The 25,085-nt window shown below is 41.3% G+C and overlaps 1 protein-coding gene across 4 annotated transcripts in view; it reads right to left on the minus strand.

The window, feature by feature from the left end:
- The window catches only part of CRBN (cereblon), a 31,757-nt gene that overhangs the window by 6,271 nt on the left and 401 nt on the right, over positions 1-25,085 (minus strand). For 2 of the 4 annotated variants that reach the window (XM_059940208.1, XM_059940207.1), the window contains exons 2-9: positions 22,489-22,612; positions 17,418-17,527; positions 15,303-15,505; positions 14,310-14,459; positions 9,971-10,130; positions 2,078-2,140; positions 844-928; positions 51-166 (exon numbers count right to left, since the gene is read on the minus strand). In XM_059940208.1, the coding sequence (XP_059796191.1) occupies positions 51-166; positions 844-928; positions 2,078-2,140; positions 9,971-10,130; positions 14,310-14,459; positions 15,303-15,505; positions 17,418-17,527; positions 22,489-22,612 (1,011 nt within the window). Of the gene's footprint in view, positions 1-50; positions 167-843; positions 929-2,077; positions 2,141-9,970; positions 10,131-14,309; positions 14,460-15,302; positions 15,506-17,417; positions 17,531-21,026; positions 21,115-22,488; positions 22,613-25,085 lie in introns of those variants that run through there. The other 2 variants (XM_059940210.1, XM_059940211.1) reach the window with 2 other exon arrangements.

Below are 25,085 nucleotides of genomic sequence, written 5' to 3' on the forward strand. Positions count from 1 at the left end.
CTCTCTAGACTGACTGAACGTGGGCATCCGAACATATTCACTTTACTCACTTTATTCATAATGTCTAGTTCACAGCGAAGTCGTTGGATCGCACTACCAATTTTAAGGAGCTGAATTCTTAATACATCATCAATAGGAAGACAAGCAGCTACTCTGTAAGAAAAATCTTAAAGACATGGTGGGTTTTTCAAACTTTAAACTTAGGAAGAAGTTACGTATCAGGATAGCTTATGAATGCGATAACATCCTTTTGAAATAAACCCTTCTCTACAGGGTTCCCAAAGAACACATTTCACACAATTATAAACAGTACTACAGTATACCAGCTCTTAGGAAGTTCTACAGTGTAACTTCTTTTCCCATACTTGTTTTTGTAAATGTCTTTTAAATTAAACATGAAATCAAACCCATGTTAGAATAAGTCACTTATTTGCTATGAGACTAGAAAAATAGCTAAACTGTACCTAATTAACAGATCTGTAAGTAAGGTAATACTAAGTCGTGGTACTGCACTCACTTTTAATGGCACCTTGGAGACCAGGGAAAGGAGAGTCTTCACACTCAAGTGTTTTTGGATGCAAGCCATTTATTGCAACTTGAACTTTTTATGAAAACCTTGCCTAAAATAGGAGTGCTCAGAGAATTTAAGACCTTTGCTACTATTAACTAAAAAATACTCATTTTTTTTTTGTAATTGCTCAAAGCAAAAGAAGTGGGTATGCTTTTCAGAATACTAATTAAAAATTTTTTTTTTGGTTTCATTTTCATTAAACAGAAAACATACAAAAAAATTTCTTTCAGTAAGGCATCACAGGTCACAGGAAGGAAACTGATTTTTCATACCTATTGGATTTGAAGGAAGAGAATCCTCTTTCAGATTTTCATCCCATTCGTGTAGCTGTCTCTTGATTCTCTCCATTAAGGTTTCCTTGTTTTGTTTGAAACAAAAGTAGCCATAATAAGGTTCACAGACTTTTTACATTTTACTGGCAGCTTGTCAACTCAATAAACCTAATATATTAGCAGCAATTTAAGTCATCACTACCTAGTAAAATTCCGAGTTTAAATGTGTCTGTTTTCTTAGGCAGAAGTGATGGAAGACCCAGCTTTGCCCAGCACTAGGCTGGCTTTCCAGGCCTCTCCTCCCACGCTCTGGCTATCTCGGAGGCCTCCTCTTCCCTTTTCTAGGAAGCCTCTTCTGTCGGTCCCTGTAAGCTGCACCCGCACTTGCTACCTACACACCTTCCTTGGCACTTAACTACATAAGATGCTCACTGTCTTTTCACCAGTGGACGCAAAAACGACTCTTGTCTATTGTGTGTTTGTAATGGCTCAGAAGCTGCTGAAGGGCAGACGGAACTGTTGTTTCCTTTAGTGTTGCCCATGTGGTAAGTGCTCACAACCTATGGGTTTAGTTTGCCCAGGGCTCCGTATCTGTGGGCGGGCCGATTCCCTAAGCGAAAGGCTAACATTTGTTGAACGTCCGCAACATCCCAAAGACGATAACCCATTTTATAGATAATCAAGTTTTGCCCCACACCACAGGAAAAGTAACAGAAATCAGGCTTTGAACACAGTCTTTGTGTCTAAAAGCCAGATTCTCTGAACTATTCCAGCAGTCTCTTAATTTTTCAAGATGTCATGATGCCTAATAAAAAAATCTGAGGTGCAAAAACATTGGTGGATGCATCAATTAGTACACTAGGGATCAGGAAATTGAAGTTAATATACTTGTTTAGGAAAAAACCAAAACATTGTTGAAGGATTCTTTATTTTTCCTAAATGTAACTAGCCCTTGACTCAGCAAAATTTCAAATGCTTAATAAACCCTAAAATGCCTCAATATCTTGTCCTGAGGTTGCAAGCCACTATAAACTGAGGGAAAACTAAAAATCTATCACATTGAGAGCCAAGTCTATCCAGCAGTATGATTCCTGCCTGTTCCACTTAAATGTAATGAATGGCATTAGTTCCAAAAATAAAACCGCACTGGGTATGAAAGCCTATTTTGTTCTAATGACCCTTAATTATGCCATGGCTTGCCCCAGGAGCACAAAGTTCAAGGTAAGTTACTTACAGCATCATATAAGGAATACAGCCAGCGAGGCCATGAAGTCAAATTTGCACAATGAAACTTTCTCTGAAAACAGGGGAAAAAAAAAGTCACTTAAAAAACACCACAGAATCAAGATCTTGTAGTAGAAAGGAACACGTTTAAAAAATGATCTTGGCCCAGGAAGACTTTCTAATTTCAAAAAGATGGAAAAGCTTGCAGATAATCCCATAATAGACGATTATCTATTATATTTGACAATGATGTTTTTACTTGAATTCCTGCAGCATTTGAATGTTGCGAAGACCCAATAATTAAGATGTCAGTCCTCAGAGTATATATTCAATGCAATACCAATGAGATTGGAACTTAGAAGTATAATTTAAAGCTCATCTGAGAGAACAGATGTGTAAAAACAACCAAGAAAATCTGGACAGGGAAGTGTTCTATAGGACACGAAAACAGGATTGAAAGGATGCACTGCGGTTGTAAGCAACCTAACCATCTCTCAACAATAGTTAAATACAACAGAATACTTTGACACCAGAGAAGATTCTGCACCTGACCAAAGAATGTATAGAATATAAAGAATGATCACGTTTTCTTAATAAAACAAAACCTACATATGTACACATATTTGTAATTTTGTACACAAGCTGTCAATTGACAGAGGGCATGACACATGAAACTGGGTGGGAAAGGGGTACGGGAGGTCAGAAAGAACTCTATCAGAGTGGAACAAGAAAGGCAAGATAACCTTTAACAAAATAAAAGGGAAATCCTACGCTTGCACCTGCAAGACCAAGTGAGTGGGTGCGAGATGGGGAGCGTGGGTACACGGCACATGCAGAGAGGACTTGGGGTCTTAGCTGATGGTTGTAAACTAACCAGCGCGCTGCAGAGCTCACCCCCTACTGCCCCCACAATCTTATTCTAGCGCTCTTAGAAGAAGACTAGGCACTAAGATGAGACAGTAACGTTGCTCTTCTGTGATGGTCAGAAATGGGAACTTTCCCTGTCAGGGGCCAGGATGCTGAAGATAGGTCTAGAGTTCACACTAGGGATGTGTGTTTTGGAGCTACCTCTCAAGAGGATGTGATACTTGCTTACGAATAATTCAGAAACTGCTACGTGGATGAGGACACACTTGCCCTCAAAGGCTCGTGGGCTACAGCTCTAACCAATGGATTCTTATTAAAGAAGAATTTTTGGCTCAATATAATTCTTATGTTTGAAGCTTCCCAAAGATGGTCTGGGATGGCCTCTGAGCACATGCTCAGGTAGTGATTTAAGCCTGAGGAGTCAGACCAAAACCTAACGCTAGTAAGAATTTTTTTCAGAGTCCAGTTACAGAATAAAACATGCTAACAGCCCATCAGGTAACTGAATATTCAGTAATAGTAACGGCAACCACTTTACATGTCTTAAAAGATTTTGATAAGATTGGCAGTATTATCACCCCAATTTAAAGGTAAGGAAACAGGCACAGAAGGATGCTTGCTCAAGGTCACAGCTGGTAAATGGGGATTGGCTAGGACGTGCATTCAGGGGGTCTGACTCCAACCGTTACTTATTCAACAAATATTTTGAGCACCTAGGATGTACCTGACATTATTTTTATGCATTTGGTGTATACCAATGATTAAAAGCACAGCAAAAGAATAAAATCATTGCCCTGTGGAGCTTATGTTTTAGTGGGGAGAGGCTTACTTTCTAGAGGGGTACTTAGCATTACGAAATGACAAAGATCCAATGAAGTTTCAGTTTGGATGACTGACACACTCTGAATTCAGTCACTAATATATACTTTACACATCAAAATGATCACTTTTGTGATACAAAAGCAAGTAATTTGACACCCACAGAAAGATAAAAAGAAATTAAAATAATTTATTTATATATAAACATTACTCCTTACTATAATATACAGCGAATAGGATATGAAGGGCAAGGCACCATCAGGGTCAGTGTCATGACCATCCGATCTGCCCCTACCAGGCTTTGTGAATGTGAACAAGCTGCAGCCTCAGGTCTCTGTTCCCTACTTTTCAACGTGAGGCGGCCTCTAAAATTCTTTATCAGGATTACCCTGACAGATTCTACAGTTCTATTTACAAATCAATTAAATATACGTACTACAACCTTAATATTTCACCCTTTAGAAAGTCAACTGTACAAACTGAAGAGAAGTAAACCAGAAGAGATCAGCTAGCTTTTATTGAACTGCCAAAATTTAAGCCACTTCAATATCCTCAAATTTAAGAGTTCCATTTAGATTCCTGGCACAATAGGAAAGGCCCGACTTTTATCTGGGTAATACTGATGATAAGTCCCAGCATTTATGGGCATTCTTCAAGTCCATCAACACCATGATTCACTTCCTAAAAGGGCTATACTTCAAGAAAATTTTAATACTAGCCAAAAAGTTAGGTGCTTAAAAGAGACCAATGACTGATTCTCCAACGAAGTAGTATTCGCTCCAGGAATAGGATTTACTCCTGAAAGCAGGCAGAAAGGCCCTTCAAATGACTGTCTGTTACGTGCAGGTAATCCATCACATTTTTTCCATTTTTAAGCCTCATAACTATAGCTTCGGCTTTGCCTCCCAACAATGTAGAATGTTCAAAAAGTGTCAAACTCCACTTAAATGGTTCTTTGAAGTGCAATGAAATTGGAAGAGTAATGTGAAAGGCTAAGTGTGAATAGTAAAATGTTACCACTGGTTTACATAGTGACCAAAGGTGGTCGTTTGTTGTATTAACACCTATCACACTCAGCAATGTAAATGATCAAAACAATTTATCCAAATAATTCAAGCTTTTGAATTTTTGAAACAAGTTTTTGTTTCCTTCCTTCCTTCATCAAATCCTACTTGCTTATAAGAACTGGAATGGAATGGCGAGCTTTTTCTCGATCCCGAGGCTTATAAGCTCACAATGGCAGATGGGCAACTATAAGCTTAAGGTGTATGCCAGGGAAATCACTACTCTGGTTTGAGGAAATCCCTGAATACACACAGCCACGATTTCAAGACTTTTCTTCTCTCTACGATAAAAATAGACAACAAATATCATTGCTCCTTCTGCTACTATTATTATCCTGGAACAAGGCAACAACAGATTCTAATGGCCACGTGCAAAAGTTAAGAAGCAGTAGTAGCCAAACAAACCTTGACTAGAGAAGAGCAGTGAGGGGTTACTGGTCATATTTTTACTTACAAAATTATACACTCTCCACAGTTATAGCAGTATCCTGGTGAGGCATAAACAAACTGATCACAGAACAGAAGAAAAAATAAAATAAAAAACATGAATCTGGTCTATAATAAGGTAGCATCTCAGTGAGGGAAAATATGACCCTCTCAGAAAACGGTCAAAGGACAACGGAGAGCTACCTGGAAAAAGGAGCACTGAAACCACAGCAGGACAAACTACACTTGGATCAAAGCTTACATTCTAATCGTTAAAGACAGTGAAATCGGCAGTAAAAGATGACATGTTTTACTTTTATTAAAGAATGAAGACTCCTTTGCACAGGGAAGTATTTCTACTTATGATTCAGAATATGGAAGTATTAAAAAAAAAAGATAAATTCAACTATGTATGACAGCACACCAAAAACAAAGTTAAAAGACAAAAAAAATGACAAACTAAAGGAAATGTTTGGAACTCATTAATCATAGACAAAAGGATAAGCTTCCTAATGTGTAAAGAACTCCTAGCAATCAATGAAGGGCGAAGACTATGAAGACAATTCCAACTAAAGGAAATATGAATTGCTCTTAAACACAAAATGCCACACAGCTCACTCACATTCAGAGAAATTCAAATTAAACCTCCAACAAGATACTGTATTTTAATTATCAGATCAGCAAAAATTAACCTGGATACCCTAAAGCCTTGGTGAAACACTGACAATCAGGACAGAGATAGGAACAACCTCCTTAGTGAGGTACTTTGAAAACACCTGTCAACATTACAAGTGCAGTTGCCCTGACATCCGATAATCCCACTTCTCAAAATCTGCCCTATATATTCACCTGTATGAAAGGTCATTTGTACACAGCACTTAGTGCAGGTCTGTTATCCAGAGGGGACTGGTTATATAAATTATAGTGCATCCATACAGAGAATACTGTGCAGCTTTCCAAAGAAGGAAGCAGTGCTCCAAAAACGAATACAGAAGAATCTCCTACACTCTTGAGAGAGAAGACGGTGCAGGACAGTATGGATCCTTTCAGGTAAGAAAAAGGAAAGAAGTTAGAATATTTATCTGTATTTTCATGAAGAAACTTGGGAAGAAGACTGAGAAGCTAACCTGTGAACTCCTGTTTGGGGCCTCCCCCTTCTGAGTTAGTTCAGTTCCTCGCTGTTCTGTACGAGAAGCAGGAGGAACCATGGCTTATAAATTTAGCAGAGACCAGACGGATACGCTTCAGTCACTTTCTTAATATGTTCCCACATTTGATTTCTTTCTTTTTTTTTTTTTAACAAATTTATTTATTTGTTTTTATTCTGGCTGCACTGGGTCTTCGTTGCTGCAAGTGGGCTTTCTCTAGTTGCAGCGAGCGGGGGCTACTCTACGTTGTGGTGCGCGGGCTTCTCATTGCGGTGGCTTCTCTTATTGCAGAGCACGGACTCTAGGCGTACAGGCTTCAGTAGTTGTGGCACGTGGGCTCAGTAGTTGTGGCTCGCGGGCTCTAGAGCGCAGGCTCAGTAGTTGTGGCTCACGGGCTTAGTTGCTCCATGGCATGTGGGATCTTCCTGGACCAGGGCTCAAACCCGTGTCCCCTGCGTTGGCAGGCGGATTCTTAACCACTGCGCCACCAGGGAAGCCCACCCACATTTGATTTCTTTTTATACTTCATACTCTTTTTCTGATTAACATAGAAGGGCTTTATAAATGAACAAGTAGATAGATAGTCTGGGCAAGCAGGGAGTGTACTTAGAAACATTCACATTGTACTCCAAGTAGGTGAAACAACACTTTCCTCTCTTTCAGGGAATCCCACTTCAGTAAACCCAGTGAAGAGAGAACGGCACTGTGCTAAGAAAGGAAATAAGTAAACATGAGTTTCAAAGATCAAATCACTGAATGAGGAAGGTTTCCAGATAGAAGTGGGTTTGGAAGAGTGCTTCCTGATAATACTGGCCTAACTCCTTAATCATTAGGGACATCTCCAATGTTCCCTTGTCAGGATGGAAGATAACAGAAGCGTAAATAATTTTGTCATTTGGATTTTTTAGTTTTCAATGGCAAATGTTAAGAGAGGTGTGCACACAGTTTCAAGGTTAACTGAATACATGTCAGGAAGACTACACTCCACTCCTAGACCCTTTAAGTATCTTCTCTGGTGGAAAAGTGGGTGGCAACCCAATTACTGCGAGTTGGCTTAAGAATCAACTAAGCATCTCCCAGTTCTGGCCCCGTGAACCACTTCTCAGACACAAAGATGCACAAGCCAGATGTAAATAAACTCTGCAGAGAGGGCTGGCCCGAGCCCCAGATCTGCCTGAAGCCAAGTGCTGTGACGCAAGTTAGTGTCCGGCTACGGGTGCAATAGGACGACCCACTGAGACGGCACCAGGGCCCGTGGAGTTCCCACTGGTGTCATCTGCCATCCCTTCCCTCTGCTCCACTCCACGTTTTGATGCCAGCAGGATGGCTCTAAGTGGTCTCTCTAAAGTAGAACAGAGATTGTAGGGCACCTGGAGTCCAAAATAAATCAGCTAGCAATTTTTCTTGGCCTAGTGATCTAGATCCAAATTTCAGAACCTAAGAAACTCTACCCGAAGTTTAAGCAAGGGAACCCCTTGAACGATCTGAAAAATACACGGGATGAGGCATTTCTATCTCTGAAAACCTTTTATGTCTCTCTCATTCCTTAGCACCTTCTGTTTAGTTCTTGGCAACTCTGAATGTGAAGATAACTGAGGGCTCATGTTTGAGAGTCCAGAATTACTGGAGAAATAAGACAACAGGGCAAGGTCAAAAGATCTGGTTCCAAACAAAAATGTGCTTCCTTGGCCTTTGCACATGTGTCCTTCCTTGCTGTTGTTGAGCCAGTGACAACCCAGCTGCAAAGGCCTAATTCTGAATTCAATGTGAACACGTGGAGGTGCTTTAACCACAGAATAGGAGGAGTTTAATCAGTAATTCACACAAAAATTACATGTACAAAGTTTTATCTGCCTAACCCAAGTTCAGGTTTAAGATGGCAAGGACCTGCAAAGAGAACGCAGAACTAGTCGTCCAGAGCACTTAAGTCAGGAATTAACTCCAATCACTCTCACTCTATGCTTAGAGCTGTGCAAAGAGTTAACTTACGATTTACAAGCGGTTAAGAGTTTTTAACAAAAATCTTGGTATGGAAGAACTATTATATAAATCAAAATACTACCTCCTGAAAACTTACCCAGTGACTGAAATACACAGCTGTCTAAATACCGAGAGGCTGTGGAGGCACGCCCTGGTGCGGTTACCCCACCAAAGAACCACGTCTCGGCACCACCCAGTGCCAGACTCACCGCCAGGCGCTAAATGACTCCACACGCTCCAAAACCGCCCCACGGAGCCGCGTACCGGCAGCGCTATCCTCCACATACTGATTTCAGCAGTTACACTGAAAATGACTAGGACGGCAAAACCTTCCACTGTCCCACTGCTAAAATAAGCAAGAGTGAAAGTATATTTAAAGTGCCTGTATCAAGTCTGAAAATACGAGTACTGCACAGCTATACAAAAGCTACTGTAAACTTATGGCAGTATCAATATTCTGAAACCTTCAAAAATTTTAGTGTCAAAGCTTGGGAAACTTTAAGCAGTCTAATTAAACTTTCTCATCAGAATCTTCTTAGAAACACTAATTAAGCCACAGTATCTCATGACACAGACTGGTGAGCTGAAACACAAACTAACGAGACCAAGGAGCCTACAGAAAGCCAGTCATGAGCCTGCTGCCCATCAACCACCCACCCTGCACAAAGCTCTCTCTGGAAACTGGATGACTTCTACTGCAACACCACTAAGAGTGGAGGTACAGTGACTAGTGTATGAGACCCTCTTATGAATAATATATGCTAATCACATCAGATTAGGATCCTATGCTCATCTACATCAAAATTAAAAACTTCACTACTCTACATGACAAAGAGTAAAGGATGATTAGCACAGGATTTTTCAGGTTACTATGAAAATTGTCTTTCCATATTTTTAAAAGATAAATCTCAAAAAGCCAACTGATTCTAAATTTAGAAACTGGTACATTTTTTTCCTTTAGGTAGAAATCATAAATATTAGGTATTTTATACTCATAACTGATACATCTCACAAATGAGTACAAACAAGCTTCATCAGTATTTTTTCTAAGAGAAAGAATGATCTAGCCAAAAGGATATACACAGGAATTAATGCCCCAACAGGCAATACTTTTAAAGAGCACCTAGTCTCAAGCCAATTTTTGTGATGTCAATAGTGTTGTACAAGAGCAAAAAAAATCTTCCTTTCACAAGTCCAGAAGGAGCAAAACGTACTTCACTACTGTGTACTCTCCCAAACGCTTTTTCTGAGGTGAAGCATTTATGACGCAAGAGCCAAGCATCTCATCTGACCACAGTCTAATAAGAGACTCCTGCAGAACTTAAAACCACGAGTTATTAATTAATACATAACTTACAGGCATAATAGCTGGAATACCTCACAGTATTGTAACATTTTACTACTTTTGCAAACTGCTTTTACATAAACAGCTGCCTATGAAATTTTTAGAAGCTCCAGCACAATCAAACGCGGCTACAGTATTGTCCAGAAGGAGTCTGGGGAAGGAGATCATGAGAGTTGCTTGTGTCTCTTTCTTAAACAGGAAAAAAGCAACCTGTCTTTGTTGTTTTGAAGAGGCATAAAAAAGAAGTTTCTCACCTTCTGGTATTTCTGCCACCATTTATATGAACACTGGTCTTCCCGGGAGACAGGTTTCGAAGGAACTATCTGGCACTTATTGAGGGATTCTAACTGAACTGCAGACATGGTTGAAGGCAACACACACTCAGGAAGAATTTGCACTTTAGCTTGCTGGATTCTGAAATAAAGAGAACCAGGCATGTTGTTCATTTTTTAGATAATCTTAACTCCAACTATTAAGTTTCTAAACATTATGGGTAATTTTAAATACTAAGATTTTCAAAGTTTTCTTTTTTAAAACATACTCATCATATGCTATTATCATACAAGAAATTTTCAAAAAATACTGTATTTCATAAATCATACCAAAGTTAAAACCAAAGGTAGCCTAAGATTTTTTATCTCACTGTGGAATGGAAAGGGAGATTTTTACGTTTCAGATAGTCTATAAATGAAACAAAGTTAAAAAAATCAATATACAACCAACCCCTATGCATATCTTGATAACTTCTAAATTAATTCCTCAGACATCATTAGACACACCCCGCCCCTCCCCTTGCCCCGTCTCTTTACGTTGCCCGACTCTTACATCTATCCCTTCTCATAAATCACCGAACCTGAGGAGTAGGTAGAGAAAGGAAGAGAAATCAAGAACGCATTTACATGGATAAGATTAGATAAGACTAAAGAATTACACACAGCCTTATTTCTATGTGCATTCCTTTTCTCATTCCTAAGCATTTACCCTGAATATGCAAAGAATCAAAATATCCATCATATTATCTTTTTTTTACTTTAAAAATTATTTCAACTTTCATGCCAATAAAGTCATCATTCTAGAATGCTACTTGAGAATATCATAATTGCAAGCATCTCATCATGAATTAATGCCAAGAGGAGGGTTGTACCTCTGAACCACAGTCTTATGAGCCATTTAATTTCCTAGCATACCTTTTCAAATGCAGAAGGTATCAACACATCCAAACGCTGGAACAAAACACTGTCAGACTGATGAAGTCAAATATATTACAAAATAATTAGAAAAATATTACAAGTCTCTGCTTCACTATTAATCATGCTTAGGAATTCTAAAGTGGTCTTTCATTGTAACCACTGTCTCAACCCACAAAAACTTATGACACTTTGATGTCTGAATTGCCTCACAGGGTTAAGCACTGGTCTCTGTTCCTTTTGTGAAGCCCGCCCAGGGTCTGCTGCACACGGCTGCTTCTTCTCCCAGCAGATGAGTTTTGGTTGTAACATAAACTAGTTTTGTTTCTTCCTGACCTGTTTATGGCAGTTGTTTTGTGATTACAGTTGCATAATTTACATAAATATTTTTTTGAAGTGGAAGTTTTCTTTTAAATTTTATTTTATTCAAGTATAGTTGATTTACAATGTTGTGTTAATTTCTGATGTACCGCAAAGTGATTCAGTTATATACACATACATACAGACGCACACACACACACATATATGTGTGTGTGTGTGCGTCTATGTGTATATTCTTTTTCATATTCTTTTCCATTATGGTTATAACAGGATATTGAATATAGTTCCCTGGCTATACAGTAGAATCTTGTTGTTTGATAGTTTATATAAATATTATAGCAACTGATAAAATATAAGTACAAAATTAAAACTGCTTCAATGAATATTAGGTTGAGCCAAAAAAATGCTTTCAAATTAGGTTCAGACAATTCTAATGGTAAGAAAAAAAGTGCACAAATCTGCAAGGCTTCTGTGCTCAGACAGCCTTGTGAGTATCTTCAGAACCTCTCTTTGAAGAAAAACTACAGGTATAAACTGCAGATAGATGATGCACGATGAAAGCTGTTAATGCAAGAAAGACTAGTGCCATCTCTAATCCGCAGACCCAATTCGAAGAAAGTATCCTGTCTTTCCATCAAACGTAAAATGAATGAAGGGACATTTATATATTTTAAGTTAAAATAAAATGTTTAAGATATGTATGTGTAAATTTTTATGACTTCTATTTTTAATTAACCCTTTTCACTAAAAATTATTCATCTCAATTATGACAGGTAAGAGAGCTTCTTTTGTAATTCCAAATAGAGTATTAATCTCCTTTTCCTCTCTACATGTAAGAAATACTCAGGAACTCCTGAAGAGTCCTACAGTGATTCAACGATACACTTCTATTTTTTTTTTTTATTAATTTTTCAAATAAATTTCCATGTGCTCAGAAGATGCCACAGAAATAAAGACTCACTCTGGAAAAGTAGCAGTATACTTTTACATATGAAGAGTCATTTATGTAGAAGACAAATGACTATTACCTGGTACTGCATTACTAAAGAAAAGGAAACTGGCCTGAGGTGCAAACGTGCGATGGAGGAATTCAGGCTTAGTGGGAAGAGCACTGGTTTGGAATCAGGGACCTAGAACCAACCAGCTGGTGCCTACTAGTTGTATGACCTTAGGCAAATTACTTACCTCTCTAGCACTTCGTTTCCTTATTTGAAAAAAGAGGAGCTTGCACTAGATTATCTCCATAGTTCCTTCTGTGTCACCATTTCCAGTGAAGGTAGTGACAGGACCAGAGGGCAGTGGAGACAGAGGATTCTCACTCCGTGGAGGTCTTTTAAATTAAGACAGACTCACTTTTGTGAGAGGCTGTGGCAGTGGGTCTCAGGGATACTACAGAGAATGGGCCCTTTCCCAGTCCTGTCTGGCCCTATCAGTTTCACGCTCATCTCTACTAGAGTCAAAGGTATATCCCTTGACTTGCTTTCACAGTTAAGGGTCTATTGCCATCTTGTGTTCAAACTAGTTGTCCACAATCACAAGTCACTGATGTCGACAGTCTCAGAAGTATACTTTTCCCCAAGTCAATTTGCCATTATGGTTTCTGGAATACAGTATTCACAAATACTCAAAATTTTATAAGCATGAGGATAGTAAGTACTTTAAAAATGGAACTGTTAGTAAAATCCACAGCAACAAAACAGCTTGCTAACTGTCTCAATGCAGAGCCCTCAGGGGGACACTCTTTCATTCATTCACGTAACACTGATGGTCCTAAATGCAGAACACATAGAAGTCTCAGCCACTGTCCTGAGCAGCTCGCCTCGAGGGAGACACACACAACCCTATAATGACAGTACACTGTGTTCAGCGCTGGGAGGGTTTGCGCAGCGAATGCTCTGGGTGGGGGTCACCAGGAGGGTAGCACTAACCCCCCCGAGGGCTCTGGCACCCTATCCCTCATTCTTCTATGCTCTCTCAAGCTCCAAAGGGCGGCTGACCCCTCAATATTTTCATAGTTCAATAATATTTATGAACGTCCACTATGTGAACAACGCAGACAAAAAGTTATTGCCCACAGGCAGCTCGTATTCTTTTTTAAATCTTTAAAGATCCCTCTGAGTGTCCATGCGTTCGGAAGACGTTACCTGTGCAACACAGAGACCTGACAAGACTTTCAACCGTGGCTACAGATAAGAGACCAATTCACTAGGGCTGGGGGGACCCAAGAATCTGTTTCTAAGACTTCACTGGTGATTCACTGGTGATTTTTAGGTACCATAGTTAAGAACCACTCCTGTAAAAGGAAACACGCGGTGTTGAGGACAATATGCTGTGTGGTTTTTTTTGGAGGTTTGCTTGTTTGTTTGTTTTAAGAGTAAAGGTGAACTGCATTTTTTAAAATGAGGTATTCCTTAAATTTGTGAAAAAACCCTAACCATGAGAGCCACGCCAGAATAGTGACTGCTGAAACAGAACACTCAGAGAATTTCTAAACTGTACAAGGCACAGAGATGACAAGTGCTTCCTGGTCACTTACTAAGTATGCGATCCGTTACGGGTGAGAGCACACTCACGGTGGAGAAGGGCACTCAGTGTAAACGCTCCTCCACAGTCCAGAAGGAGGTGGCAGGCTGACCGCCACGGCTCCCCAAGCACAGGGATGCCACACGCAGCTCACCAGGCTCTGACCTCCCACGCTTTTCAATCTGAAGAGAGGTCTTCAACCCCAAAGAAGCCCTGCCCTACATGACACTGCCTGTAGGGTTTACATTACCGTTCCCAAACCTAGAGGGACGTTAAGAATCACCTGGAAATCATCAGAAAAGATGCTGTGGCCTCACTCCCAGACTGATGGCTCTCTAGGGATGCGAGGGGAGGTTGGAACTCAAGCATCTATAGTTTTAAAAACTTCCCAGGGCATCTGATGCACAGCAAAGTTGGAAACCCCTAGGCTATACTTTCAAAGGGAAAAGAACAACTAGTTAAAAGTCACAAAATGTGAAGGGTCAGCAAAACAGAAAAAATATAAGAAAACCATTTCATTTTATGATGTTCAAGGACCTTTAAGACACATCGTGTTTCTTACCCGTCTGACTGTGTCCTGAGCTCAAGGACTTTGAATCTTTGTCTTCCGATTGCTTTCACTTTCACAATCTCAATTCCAAAATCCTGTTCTTCTCGATAGGCGTATATCTCTGCTGTTGTTCCAAACTGTGCTTCCCTTTCCTGTACGTTACTTCCACGGTAAATTTTAAAAAGGAAACAGTTTTGAACATTTAGTTTTCAGATATGCAAAGTTGACAAAAGCAATACACATGGGAAAACAATTTATAGCAATCGGCTCTCATTGCAAAGCTATTTAATTTTATTTATTTTAGAATCACACAGGGAATTGAGATATATAAAGGGGCTTCAGGAAGTACAATTAGAGCCCATTAGGAAAAGAACAGATTGCTAGTCATTGAAAATGACCTAGGACTGATAGGACTTTAAACTCTCGCTTCCCAAACCAAACATTCTTTTTATTCAGCAGACCATCCTTTCTGCTGCTTATCGGCAGCACTGTACTGGGGGGCCGGGGCGGGAGGGGGACCTTCCTGTATGGATATCCTGCCTCTACCACTGATTTCCTCTAGTTGTCATGGGATACTTCAAATTCAGCTTCAATTTAGCGCGGGTCTGTAAAAGGACTGTTTAGGAATTTTGAGACGGTGAAATAACTAGTTGCTCTTTTGTAAAAGTAATCCTTTACATTACAATGTAAAGTCCTCTTTTTCTTTAAATAAAGATAGTTCTTGAAAATAAGATTCGAGAAATGTTTTTCGTTAAATATTAATGATACGAAAGCTTTCAAATACCAGAAAGTTCAAATGTGTGTGAAAGGTAAAGCCTGATTTAGATGGTAATGATCATACCGAAATACTCCAACTTGCACTTTCACACTTTTTATCCGAATGTTTTACCTCCCAACCTCATCCCATCTCCTGTGCATGCAGAACAGTAGTCAGTTTTGGCTTTAAAACCACCTCTCCTGGGACTGCACGAGAGACTGTTAAGTCAATTAGCTCTAAGATTTTACCTGTATGCAAGCACTGCAAAGGTTCTATCCTTCTGAATTAAATTCCGCACCATACTGACTTCTTGGGGACTGAAAAGCTGAAGAGGTAAGGTCTGCCCGGGTATCAGGATCATCATCACCTGGGGCAGAACTGGAATCACTGGGCAGCTGTCGTCATCGTGCAAAGTCCTGCCATGAAATTCCTCCATATCAGAGCCCAGATACTACAGAGGAACACACACGGGGTCAGTGTCGTTACAGATATGGAACAAAAACACAAGTTCAACAGACTGAACAGCATATCCGCATAAGGAAACATACACAGAGGGTACAAATATTTAAATAATAAACTTGCTGTATCAGCTCCCACATGAAAATCTATTTTTGACTCCTAGAAGTAGAATTTCTAATTTCTTGTGAAGAATCTCTCACATACATAAAAATTCAAGAGCATTTTTTAAGTTCAAAATATTGGGTTGGCCAAAAGGTTCATTCGTTGTTTTCCGTAAGACGGCTCTAGTAGCGCTTAGTTGTCTTCAACTTCACTCAAAACAATCTTGTTAGACTGTATCGTGACAGCTGTCATATCAGCGTGCATTTTTTAAAAAAACTGATCAAAATTGGTGAATTTTTGTCTAGTCATTTAAATATTGAAGATGGAAGAAAAAAGGCAACATTTTCGTCACAGTATGCTTTATTATTTTTAAGAAAGGTAAAAATGCAACTGAAACGCAAAAAAAAAGATTTGTGCCGTGTAGGGAGAAGATGCTGTGACTGATTGAACGTGTCATAAGTGGTCTGCGGAGTTTCGTGCTGGAGATTTCTCGCTGGACGATGCTCCACGGTCGGGTAGACCAGTTGAAGTTGACAGCGATCAAATCGACAGTAACTGAGAATAATCAACATTATACCACGTGGGAGATAGCCGACATTATCAAAATATCCAAATTAAGCGCTGAAAACCATTTGTACCAGCTTGGTTATGTGAATCATTTTGATGTTTGGTTTCCACATAAGTTAAGTGAAAAAAACCTTCTTGACCATATTTCTGCATGTGATTTTCTACTGAAACATAATGAAAATGTTCCGTTTTTAAAACAAATTGTGACGGGCGATGAAAAGTGGATACTGTACAAAAATGCAGATGGAAGAGATCGTGAGGCAAGCGAAACGAACCACCCCTACAACACCAAAGGCCGGTTTCATCCAAAGAAGGTGATATTGTGTATATGGTGGGATTGGAAGGGAGCCCTCTATTATGAGCTCTTTCTGGAAAACCAAACGATTCATTCCAACAAGTACTGCTCCCAGTTAGACCAACTGAAAGCAGCACTCGATGAAAAGCGTCCGGAATTAGTCAACAGAAAATGCATAATCTTCCATCAGGATAACGCAGACCGCATGTTTCTTTGATGACCAGGCAAAAACTGTTACAGCCTGGCTGGGAAGTTCTGACTCATCTGCTATATTCACCAGACACTGCACCTTCGAATTTCCATTTATTTTGGCCTTTACAAAATTCTCTTAATGGAAAAATATTTTCAATTCCCTGGAAGACTGTAAAAGGCACTTGGAACAGTTCTTTGCTCAAAAAGATAAAAAGTTTTGGGAAGATGGAATTATGAAGTTGCCTAAAAAATGGCAGAAGGTAGTGGAACAAAAGGGTGAATACGCTGTTCAATAAAGTTCTTGGTGAAAATGAAAAATGTCCTTTACTTTCACTTAAAAAACGAAGGCACTTTTTGGCCAACCTGATATTTGATTTTGACTAAGCTAGACATCTCTATGTCCAAAGAGCATAAATGACAAGTATAAAATGCTAGAATGTTAATCAACACCCTGGGACCCAGCAGTACAGAGAATAAGAAGTACTTTAGTAGCCCCACTACTAGCAAAGACGTAAGAAGAGCACCAATTGTTCAAAGAATTACAGCTAGTAACAGACATGGTATCAAACCGCTTAAAAATTACAGCTGAAGACTGTTTATCTACTGTCAAGAGCCCACGTCCTCATCCACAACTTCTGGTGTGAGGTAATTTCCAGTAATGCTAAAAGCAGTCATTCGCTTTCAAGAACTTCCATCTGCAGTTAAATGTACGTATTTATCATACTAGATCTGTTACAAAATTACATACTGTATGTGATGTCGGAAGACTAGTGTCAAAATTTATGATGTTTGGTTTCTTGGGTTCTTTGCTATCCTGGTCTTCAACTTCCATTTCAATTTCATCTTCTTCCTCATCCTCTGCTGTAAAAGTACAATATTATAAGGAAAACAAAACAAAACAAAACAGATGCATGAACATGTAAAAGCTATGTTCCCTTTCAAATACATAATTCCTTCATGAGGATTCTGGGCCCATGAAAAGAGAGGTTCTTGTAAACACCACACACACTTGGGAATCTGGACAGTACTGTGAAGAGGCAGCTGGAGGGCTGGGGTCTAGGCTGGGCTCTTCCACCAACTACTTTTTTACAAATCAATATTTAATTTTAGAATAGTTTAAGACTTACAGAAAAGTTGCAAGGATAATAGAGAGTTCCTGTATACCTCACATCCATTTCCTGATAGCTAATGTCTTGTATTAGTGCGGTATATCTGTCATAACTAAGGAATCAGCATTGGCACATTACTGTTAACTAAACACATTTTATTTGGATTTCCTTAGCTTTTATCTAATATCCTTTTTCTGTTCCAGGACCCCATCCAGAACACCACATTACATTCAGTTGTCATGTCTCCTTAGCTTCCTCTGGGCTGGGATGGTCTCTCAGAGTTTCCTTGTTTCTGATGGCTTTGACAGTTTTGAGGACTACTAGCCAGGCATTTTTGTAGAATGTCCCTCAGTTAGGATTTGTGTTTTGGGGAGGAAGCCTAGGGAGGTGAAGAGCCATTTTCATCAAGTCCTATCAAGGGTGCACACTACCGATGTCACTTATAACTACTGAAGCTGACCTTGATCACCTGGATGAGGTAGTGTTAGTCAGATTTCTCAACTGGAAAGCTACTTTCCCCCTCCTTTCCCCATTGTACTTTGTAAGCAAATCACTAGGGACAACTCACATCTAAGGAGCAGGGATTATGTTCCACCTCCTTGAAGGGGGACTACCTGCATAAATGATTGGAAATTCTTCTGCAGAGGAGGTTTACCTCTTCTCCCTTGCTAGGAACTAATTTTGACACCTCAGACAATTCATCCCACCTGATTAAACCTTAGTTCCCTCATTTGAAAAATGACAGGCATGAACAAGAACAATCTCTAAAGTTCTTTCAAACGTTTAAGGAGCTTCTGGAGAAGACAGGAGGGAAGGAAGGAAAGAAGGAAGGAGAGAGGGAGGGAGAGAAGGAAGGAAGGAGGGGAGAAGGAAAAGAAGGAAGGAAAGAAAGAAGGAATAAAGCAAGCAAGCCCCCAAGTAAACTTCTAAATGGATAAAATGTCTTTACAAAATAGTTATTTTCCTTTGTGCATATCATTATTTAAATCAAACCACCTCCAGCTAGGTCCCTGACAAGAAAATATAAATGTTTTTCAACATGTCAACTGCCTTGGACTCTCTATTAATTCTTATAAATTCCTTAGATATAAGGCTTTGTCAAAGAGAACATAATTATTTCAATTTAAATTCAAATGTTCAGTGGTTTAACGCTTCATACAAAATTTTCCTAAGCACAAAGAAATTTCATTAAGAGACCGAGAGATAACAAAGAAAAATCTAAACCAATGAAATATTCTGAATCTACTTCCTTGCATTCACAATTCTGACACCATGGTTTTCACTAAGCATTTTGACACTCTATTGCTCTATTACACAGAGTTTAAAAGGTCAAATTTTAGCTTAAAGGCTAGAATTCATAATTTTAAAATTTACATGTTAACTGTTCCAACTTCGTCTCTAAATGATCTCCTTACACAAAGTAGTCTTTCTCATAGATAGGGCAGAAACCCACTTCCCCCACTTGGCTGTGTATCTATTAGTGTTTTGTTTGGTTGGGACAGATTCTTCGAATCTTAAATATTAAGCTAGCTCCTTAGCGTTTAAAGTGGATTACTCTTCAAAACAATTCATTCTACATGGATGTATGGACAATCCAATGTTTCTACAAATAAAACTCATGTATGCTTTGCAAAAGCAGGATTATCGTACTGACAATCTCTCTGAGCCCTTTCGCACCCGATTTTTTTTTTGACAAAACACACTGAGTGTTCAGAGCTTCCAGGGTGAAGTGTGATGACTCATCTCATGCAGGAGCACCCTGTGGATGCCAACAGAACATCAGCATCTTCCCTGACACGCTGGCTTTGGCACAGACAGAGAGGGGCTGATGTCTCTGAAAAAACAGCTCAGGTCTTCAGTCAAGTTCAATTCGGCTAGGTTGCTTCCACATCGATCACTGAGTCTGATCCTGATGTATTTCTCTGGAAAAGGTCCCTCGTATATGGAGGGCATGCCTTCAGTCTCTTCCTGTTCCAACCCACGCCACTCCCAGTGGGCAAATTAGTCCTCCAAGCACAGCTTCTCTTAGGTCTGAAACCCACAACTGTTTCTTTGCAACCCACGGAAGAAACCCCCAGTCTCACTGGCAAGAGATGCAAGATTCCCAACACTCCGACCCAAGCTTCCAGGCCTTATCTTCTGCATGCCTATCCTAAGTTATATGCTTTTGGATGTCTCCAGTACACCCCACAGGGCTTTCCCCCAATCCATTTCGGCCCTGAACAATCCCTCCCTCTGATGGAGGGTAAGAGCATTTGCTTAACTGGCGTAAATCAACGGTCTTCTGCTAGTTATATTTTCAGGAGGCTCATACAGATGATAAACCCCCTCAAGTATCAGACTGTATATCATACCTTACTTCCTGACACACAGTGAAGGGACTCAGCTAATAGTCTCAGTTTGGCTGATACACCTCTTGGAGAGCATCTCCTGTCTAGAGCCTTCCACGACAAAACTGTACAATTATTCCAGGTTTTTTTCCTACCCAGTATTCCAACGTTAAGTCCAAAGTATAAATTTTCACAAAACATAAAAGAGAGAGAAAACTGAGTTTAACCTCACAGTCCTAAGTATCTCTAATTAAGCTTGTTCTACCATGTGTTTGAACTATGTGCCTAAGAACAGACCAAATACTGTCTTGGCCGTGAAGTGGTTGAGAGACACCAGCTATGCAGACAGACTCGGATAGGAGTCCTGGCCCTGCAACTGTGTGACCTTGGGCAAGTCACACACTAATCTGCCAATCCACTTCTCACCCACCAAATCAGGATTAGAAAAGAAATGTGGGGAGGATTAAACGGAGAAACGCATGCAAAGCGCTTATGGCAAGGCCCGTGACGTGGCAAACAGTTAATACATGGTAGCTGTCACCCTTATCAAAGGGAAGAAGTCGAGGAAAAGTCTGGGCTGCTGAGCTCTATCCCAGTCCCCCGCTCCTCCCCCGACCCAGTTTCAGACCATTTCCTGGGAGCCAAGTTCTGAACACACGGAGGATGGAGAGCATGGGGTCCCTGCCTTTTGGGGGAGACCCCCCTCCCCGGCCTCCAAACCCTCGTCCCCAGCCCGGGGGACCGAGCCGCTGGGAGAAGCGCCGCTACTGGGTCCCTGGCCGGCGGCCCGATGCGCGGCCGCTTCCGGCGCGGCCCCGCCGGCTCCATAGCACCCGCCCGCCTCCCCGGCCCCGCCGTGCCGCTCACGGCTCGGGCCTCGCCCCCTCCCGCCGCCAGGGACCGGCCCCGGACGGTTACCGGGCAGAAGCGGCAAGTGATTGCCCATGTTGTTCGCAGCGTCCTGCGGATCTCCCTCGCCGGCCATGTCTGTTTACCCGCAGAGGAGCTTGGGACAGGGCGGCGGCCGAGCCTCCGGGGGAGGGTCCGCGCCGCGCCGCCGCCGTCGCGCCCCGGGCCACAGCGCCCTCTGGCGGCGCCCGCGGGGCGGACCGCGCGCTGGCCCGCCCGGAAAGGCGCAGCGGGCGGGAGGGCCGTCGCCACAGGGGCTGAGCGCTGTGTCCGAGGCCCTGGGTGACTTGGTGCCCGCCTCGCTGGGTGCAGAGCCCTCGCCTGTTCCCGTCCCTGGCACGACATTTTACACGTGGAGAAACAGGCTCAGATTCTTTAGTCTCCACCTCCTTCTTAACGAGGGGGCCGGGGAGCAAATAGAAACCCAATTTTACAGCATTAGCTCCAATTTTTAAAATAAAAACCGTACACATGGAGACTGGGCCAACGCATCAATTATTACAAGGGCGGTTGGGTTATAGCTGATTTTCTTTTCAACAGTCTTAAGTAGTTTACATATATAATTAACATGTATTGGTCAGAAACAAATACTAGAAATGATGATAACACAGAATACAAAAAGGCCTATGATTGGCAAGTGAGATTGTCAGAATATAAAACAGCTTACTCATTATTACTTTAACAAAAATGAGTCATTATATGGCCAAAAAAAAAAAAAAAAAATACTGCAGAATGCAAAAAGATACATAATTCTGTTGACTGGTAAGGTTCCTGTTTTGGAGGATGGACAGAAGTTTCCTTAGTATCTTTTCAATGTCATCTTTTCAGCGAAGGAGGAAACTGAAAAATCCTTAAGTGCAATAAAACACCTAAACATGGTGGGGAGGAGAAGGGTGAGAGGTAGAAGCAGCATTGCTCTGAAGAAAACAATAATGAATGCGATATTTTAAAATATGTTTGTTCCAAAAGTTTGCTCACTGAAAAGTGAAAAGCCGAAAGAAAACCTCGGGAGAGAGGCTGATGAATCCATGCAGAGTCACTCTGCCTTCTGTCCCCGAACACACTCTCGGGCCTTGGTCGAGTCATTTATGGCCTCAGTTTACCCATTTGCAAAATGAGAATGGGTCAAACAGCATCTCACATTTGTTCTAATTAACAAGGGCTGCAGTATTAATGATAGCATTGCCTTTTATGGTTATATATAACAGTTACAGATTATAGGTTAATAACAATTACATAGCATACATTATTGTGATGGGTTAGTAGAATTAAGATGGTCACTCTAGACAGGTGAAGGATGAGAGAAAGGAGAATACAGGAGAGAGAGAGAACAATGAGAGAAAGGTTGGGCTCTGTGTGTGTGTGTGTGTGTGTGTGTGTGTGTGTGTGTGAAGGGTGATAGCAAGTACACATATATATATACATTAGCAGTGTTACTATGGTTTATAGAATTGCAAAGAACTGTGCTTACCTGCAGCATAAGTTTCTTTACATTGCAAACATCTGGCCCCTAAACAAGGAAGCTCTGACCTTCCCGGGTCCTCCCCAGAGGTGGTACCAGCACTGTGCCCTGCACCCCGGGTCAACCAAGAACCCTGTGGGCAAGAAAGGACAGCTGTGAGCCTGGTGGGGTCAGCAGATGTGGCTGGAAAAGCACTCGCTCCTCTTTCTTCCTTTGTGCTCAGCCCCAGGGTCACTGATGCTACCATCTGTGTACCTTTCACTCCCCATTCGCCTCCTTTTCCTCGCCTCCATTCACATTCACCATCTGCTCCCGCCTTCATTTCATTACCCTCCCCCCCTCGCTGGAGTGTGCCCAGTCATCCATAGCTTTGTCTTTCAAGAGGGGTAACAACAAATGATCACTGAACAAAAGCATCTCAGCAAGCAGGTTTCTTGAATTAAGCCCTGGTTATTAAAACCAGAAAGGAAAACATGATCATTCACCATTTATTTTTAATTGGGTAACTTTATCTTGAAGTAAGGCATCACACTGAGTGGCTTACATTGCTTCTTGTTTGTATGAAATCTATTCATTGATAAGGAGCTCTGCAAACCAGTGGGAAAGGAAACTTATAAATTCATAGATCTTTGTCTTATAGTTCGAGAATTAACTTTAATAGGATATAATTAAGGCTAATATTAGATGAGAGAAAATGCGAATCAAAAAAGCCCCACTGCACTTTTAATTTCTGGCTTCTACACTACGTTAGCAGCAAGGGATACACATACTGGGAAGAGACATTTTGGGCTCCCTTCTGGCTTTTGTATTATCTGCAAATATATTTTTAATGTGTTAAAGAAAACTACCGCCTTGGTCTAAGCAGCCAATGATCTCTTGCCTGGATTACTGCACTAGCTTCAGTGATGGTTTTCTGGCTTCCACCCTTGGTGCCCACAGCTCATTCTCAACAAAGGAGCCAGAGTCAGACCACGTGACCACCCCGCTCACAGCCCCTCCTTCACCCCCCCCCCCCACCTCACTGTAAGCCACTTCCTCCCAGTGGCCCCCACATCCTGCTCTGACCTCCCTTCACTACCGTCCAGGCTCTCCCACTGCTCTGGCCCCTGTGTTACACAACCAGACAGGGGCCGCTCCCACCTCAGGGCCTTTGCACTGGCTACTCCCTTTGCCTGGAATGTTCTGCCCCCGTGTGGGCATGTGATTTGCTGCCTTACGTCTTCCAGGTCTTTGATGAAATGTCCCCCCTTAGGGAGTCTTTCCCAGATTACCCAATATCTAACTGCAACCCCACCCCAGTCTCATCACCCTCTATCCTCCTTCTCTGTTTTATTTTCGTTCAGGGCACTGCATCACCTTCTAAAGTACTGTGAAGCTTACTTTTTAAAAATATCCTCCCCACTCCAAGCATGTAAACTCAGTGGGGGGAGTCAGATATCTATGCCCCTTGTGTCTGCTCCTGTGTCCCAAGGGCCTGTCACTTAATAAGTGCTCAAAAAAATGTTTATAGAATGGAGGAATGAATGAATTGCACAGTTATGGGAGACATTGCTGATTGACCCGACACCAATTCCTCTCTTCTTCCTGGCTAAGAACCCTCATTTTGTTTGGGGCAATGGTGTGCCCAGCCCCACAGAGTCACATTTGCTCTAAGCCCGTCATAGCCCACTCCCCTTCCCTGTGATCTTTTGCAGCTTGTGACAGCCAGGAGATACAGTTCTGGTTGATGTAACACAGAGAAGAAAGTCAGCTTGGCAACCATGGAGAAGAGTGAAAAGGGAAAGTTTTTCCTTCATGATTAAAGGAAGAGATATCATTCCTACTCACTCCTGCAGGGATGAAGATTAAGCTCCATATTGGTTTGCCCAATAAAACCAGCCAAGCTAGTCCAAACAGCCAAAAAGAGTTTTTAAAGGAAATCATGAACTTCAGAAAAATCAAAGCTAGGTTTACTTGTAGTTATATTTATCATTTTTAAATGAAGGGATTAATTCATTAATTTTGGAACTGTGTAAATCTTCTGACTCCTTACCTTTGTGTGCAAAAGCACATTTAAGTGACAGCTTTACCTCGTCCCCAGAGCCCTTTCCCAGTCTTCCAGGGTGACAGTTCTGTCTACCACTCTTAAGACAGAGGTCAAAAACTGGTGACCCCCAAGCGAGAATTCGAAGGAAGTGTTTGGTCTTTGTGGTATTTTGAGTTTTTGAATGAATTGACAACATTGACAAATTGAAGGGTACACATACAAATACTGATTTCCTTTTAAAACCGGGAACATTTGGCAACTGTAGTTTAGATTCATGTGTGGGGACAATTGCCTTGAGCCAACTGGCAGCTGCCCTTTTAGATGGGGTGGCCCTGCCTGGATCCGTTCGGCACTGTGTTTGCCACCTGTTGTATGGGCACGTGTAGGGAGAGTGACACCAACCCTAACTGGTCCACGGCAGCCGTGGTGTGTGTCTAGTGGACCAGAGCACCCACTGCCCCATTCCCCTCTCCAAAGTGTGCCAGTTTGGACAATGAATTATATGCCCCTGAGGAGCCTGGAGCACTGTGCCGGGTCTATGCAGTCTTCAACAACCACTGTGGAGGATTCGCAGTCATGT

This window comes from Balaenoptera ricei, chromosome 11, assembly GCF_028023285.1.
Source record: "Balaenoptera ricei isolate mBalRic1 chromosome 11, mBalRic1.hap2, whole genome shotgun sequence".
Classification (NCBI taxonomy): Eukaryota; Metazoa; Chordata; class Mammalia; order Artiodactyla; family Balaenopteridae; genus Balaenoptera; species Balaenoptera ricei.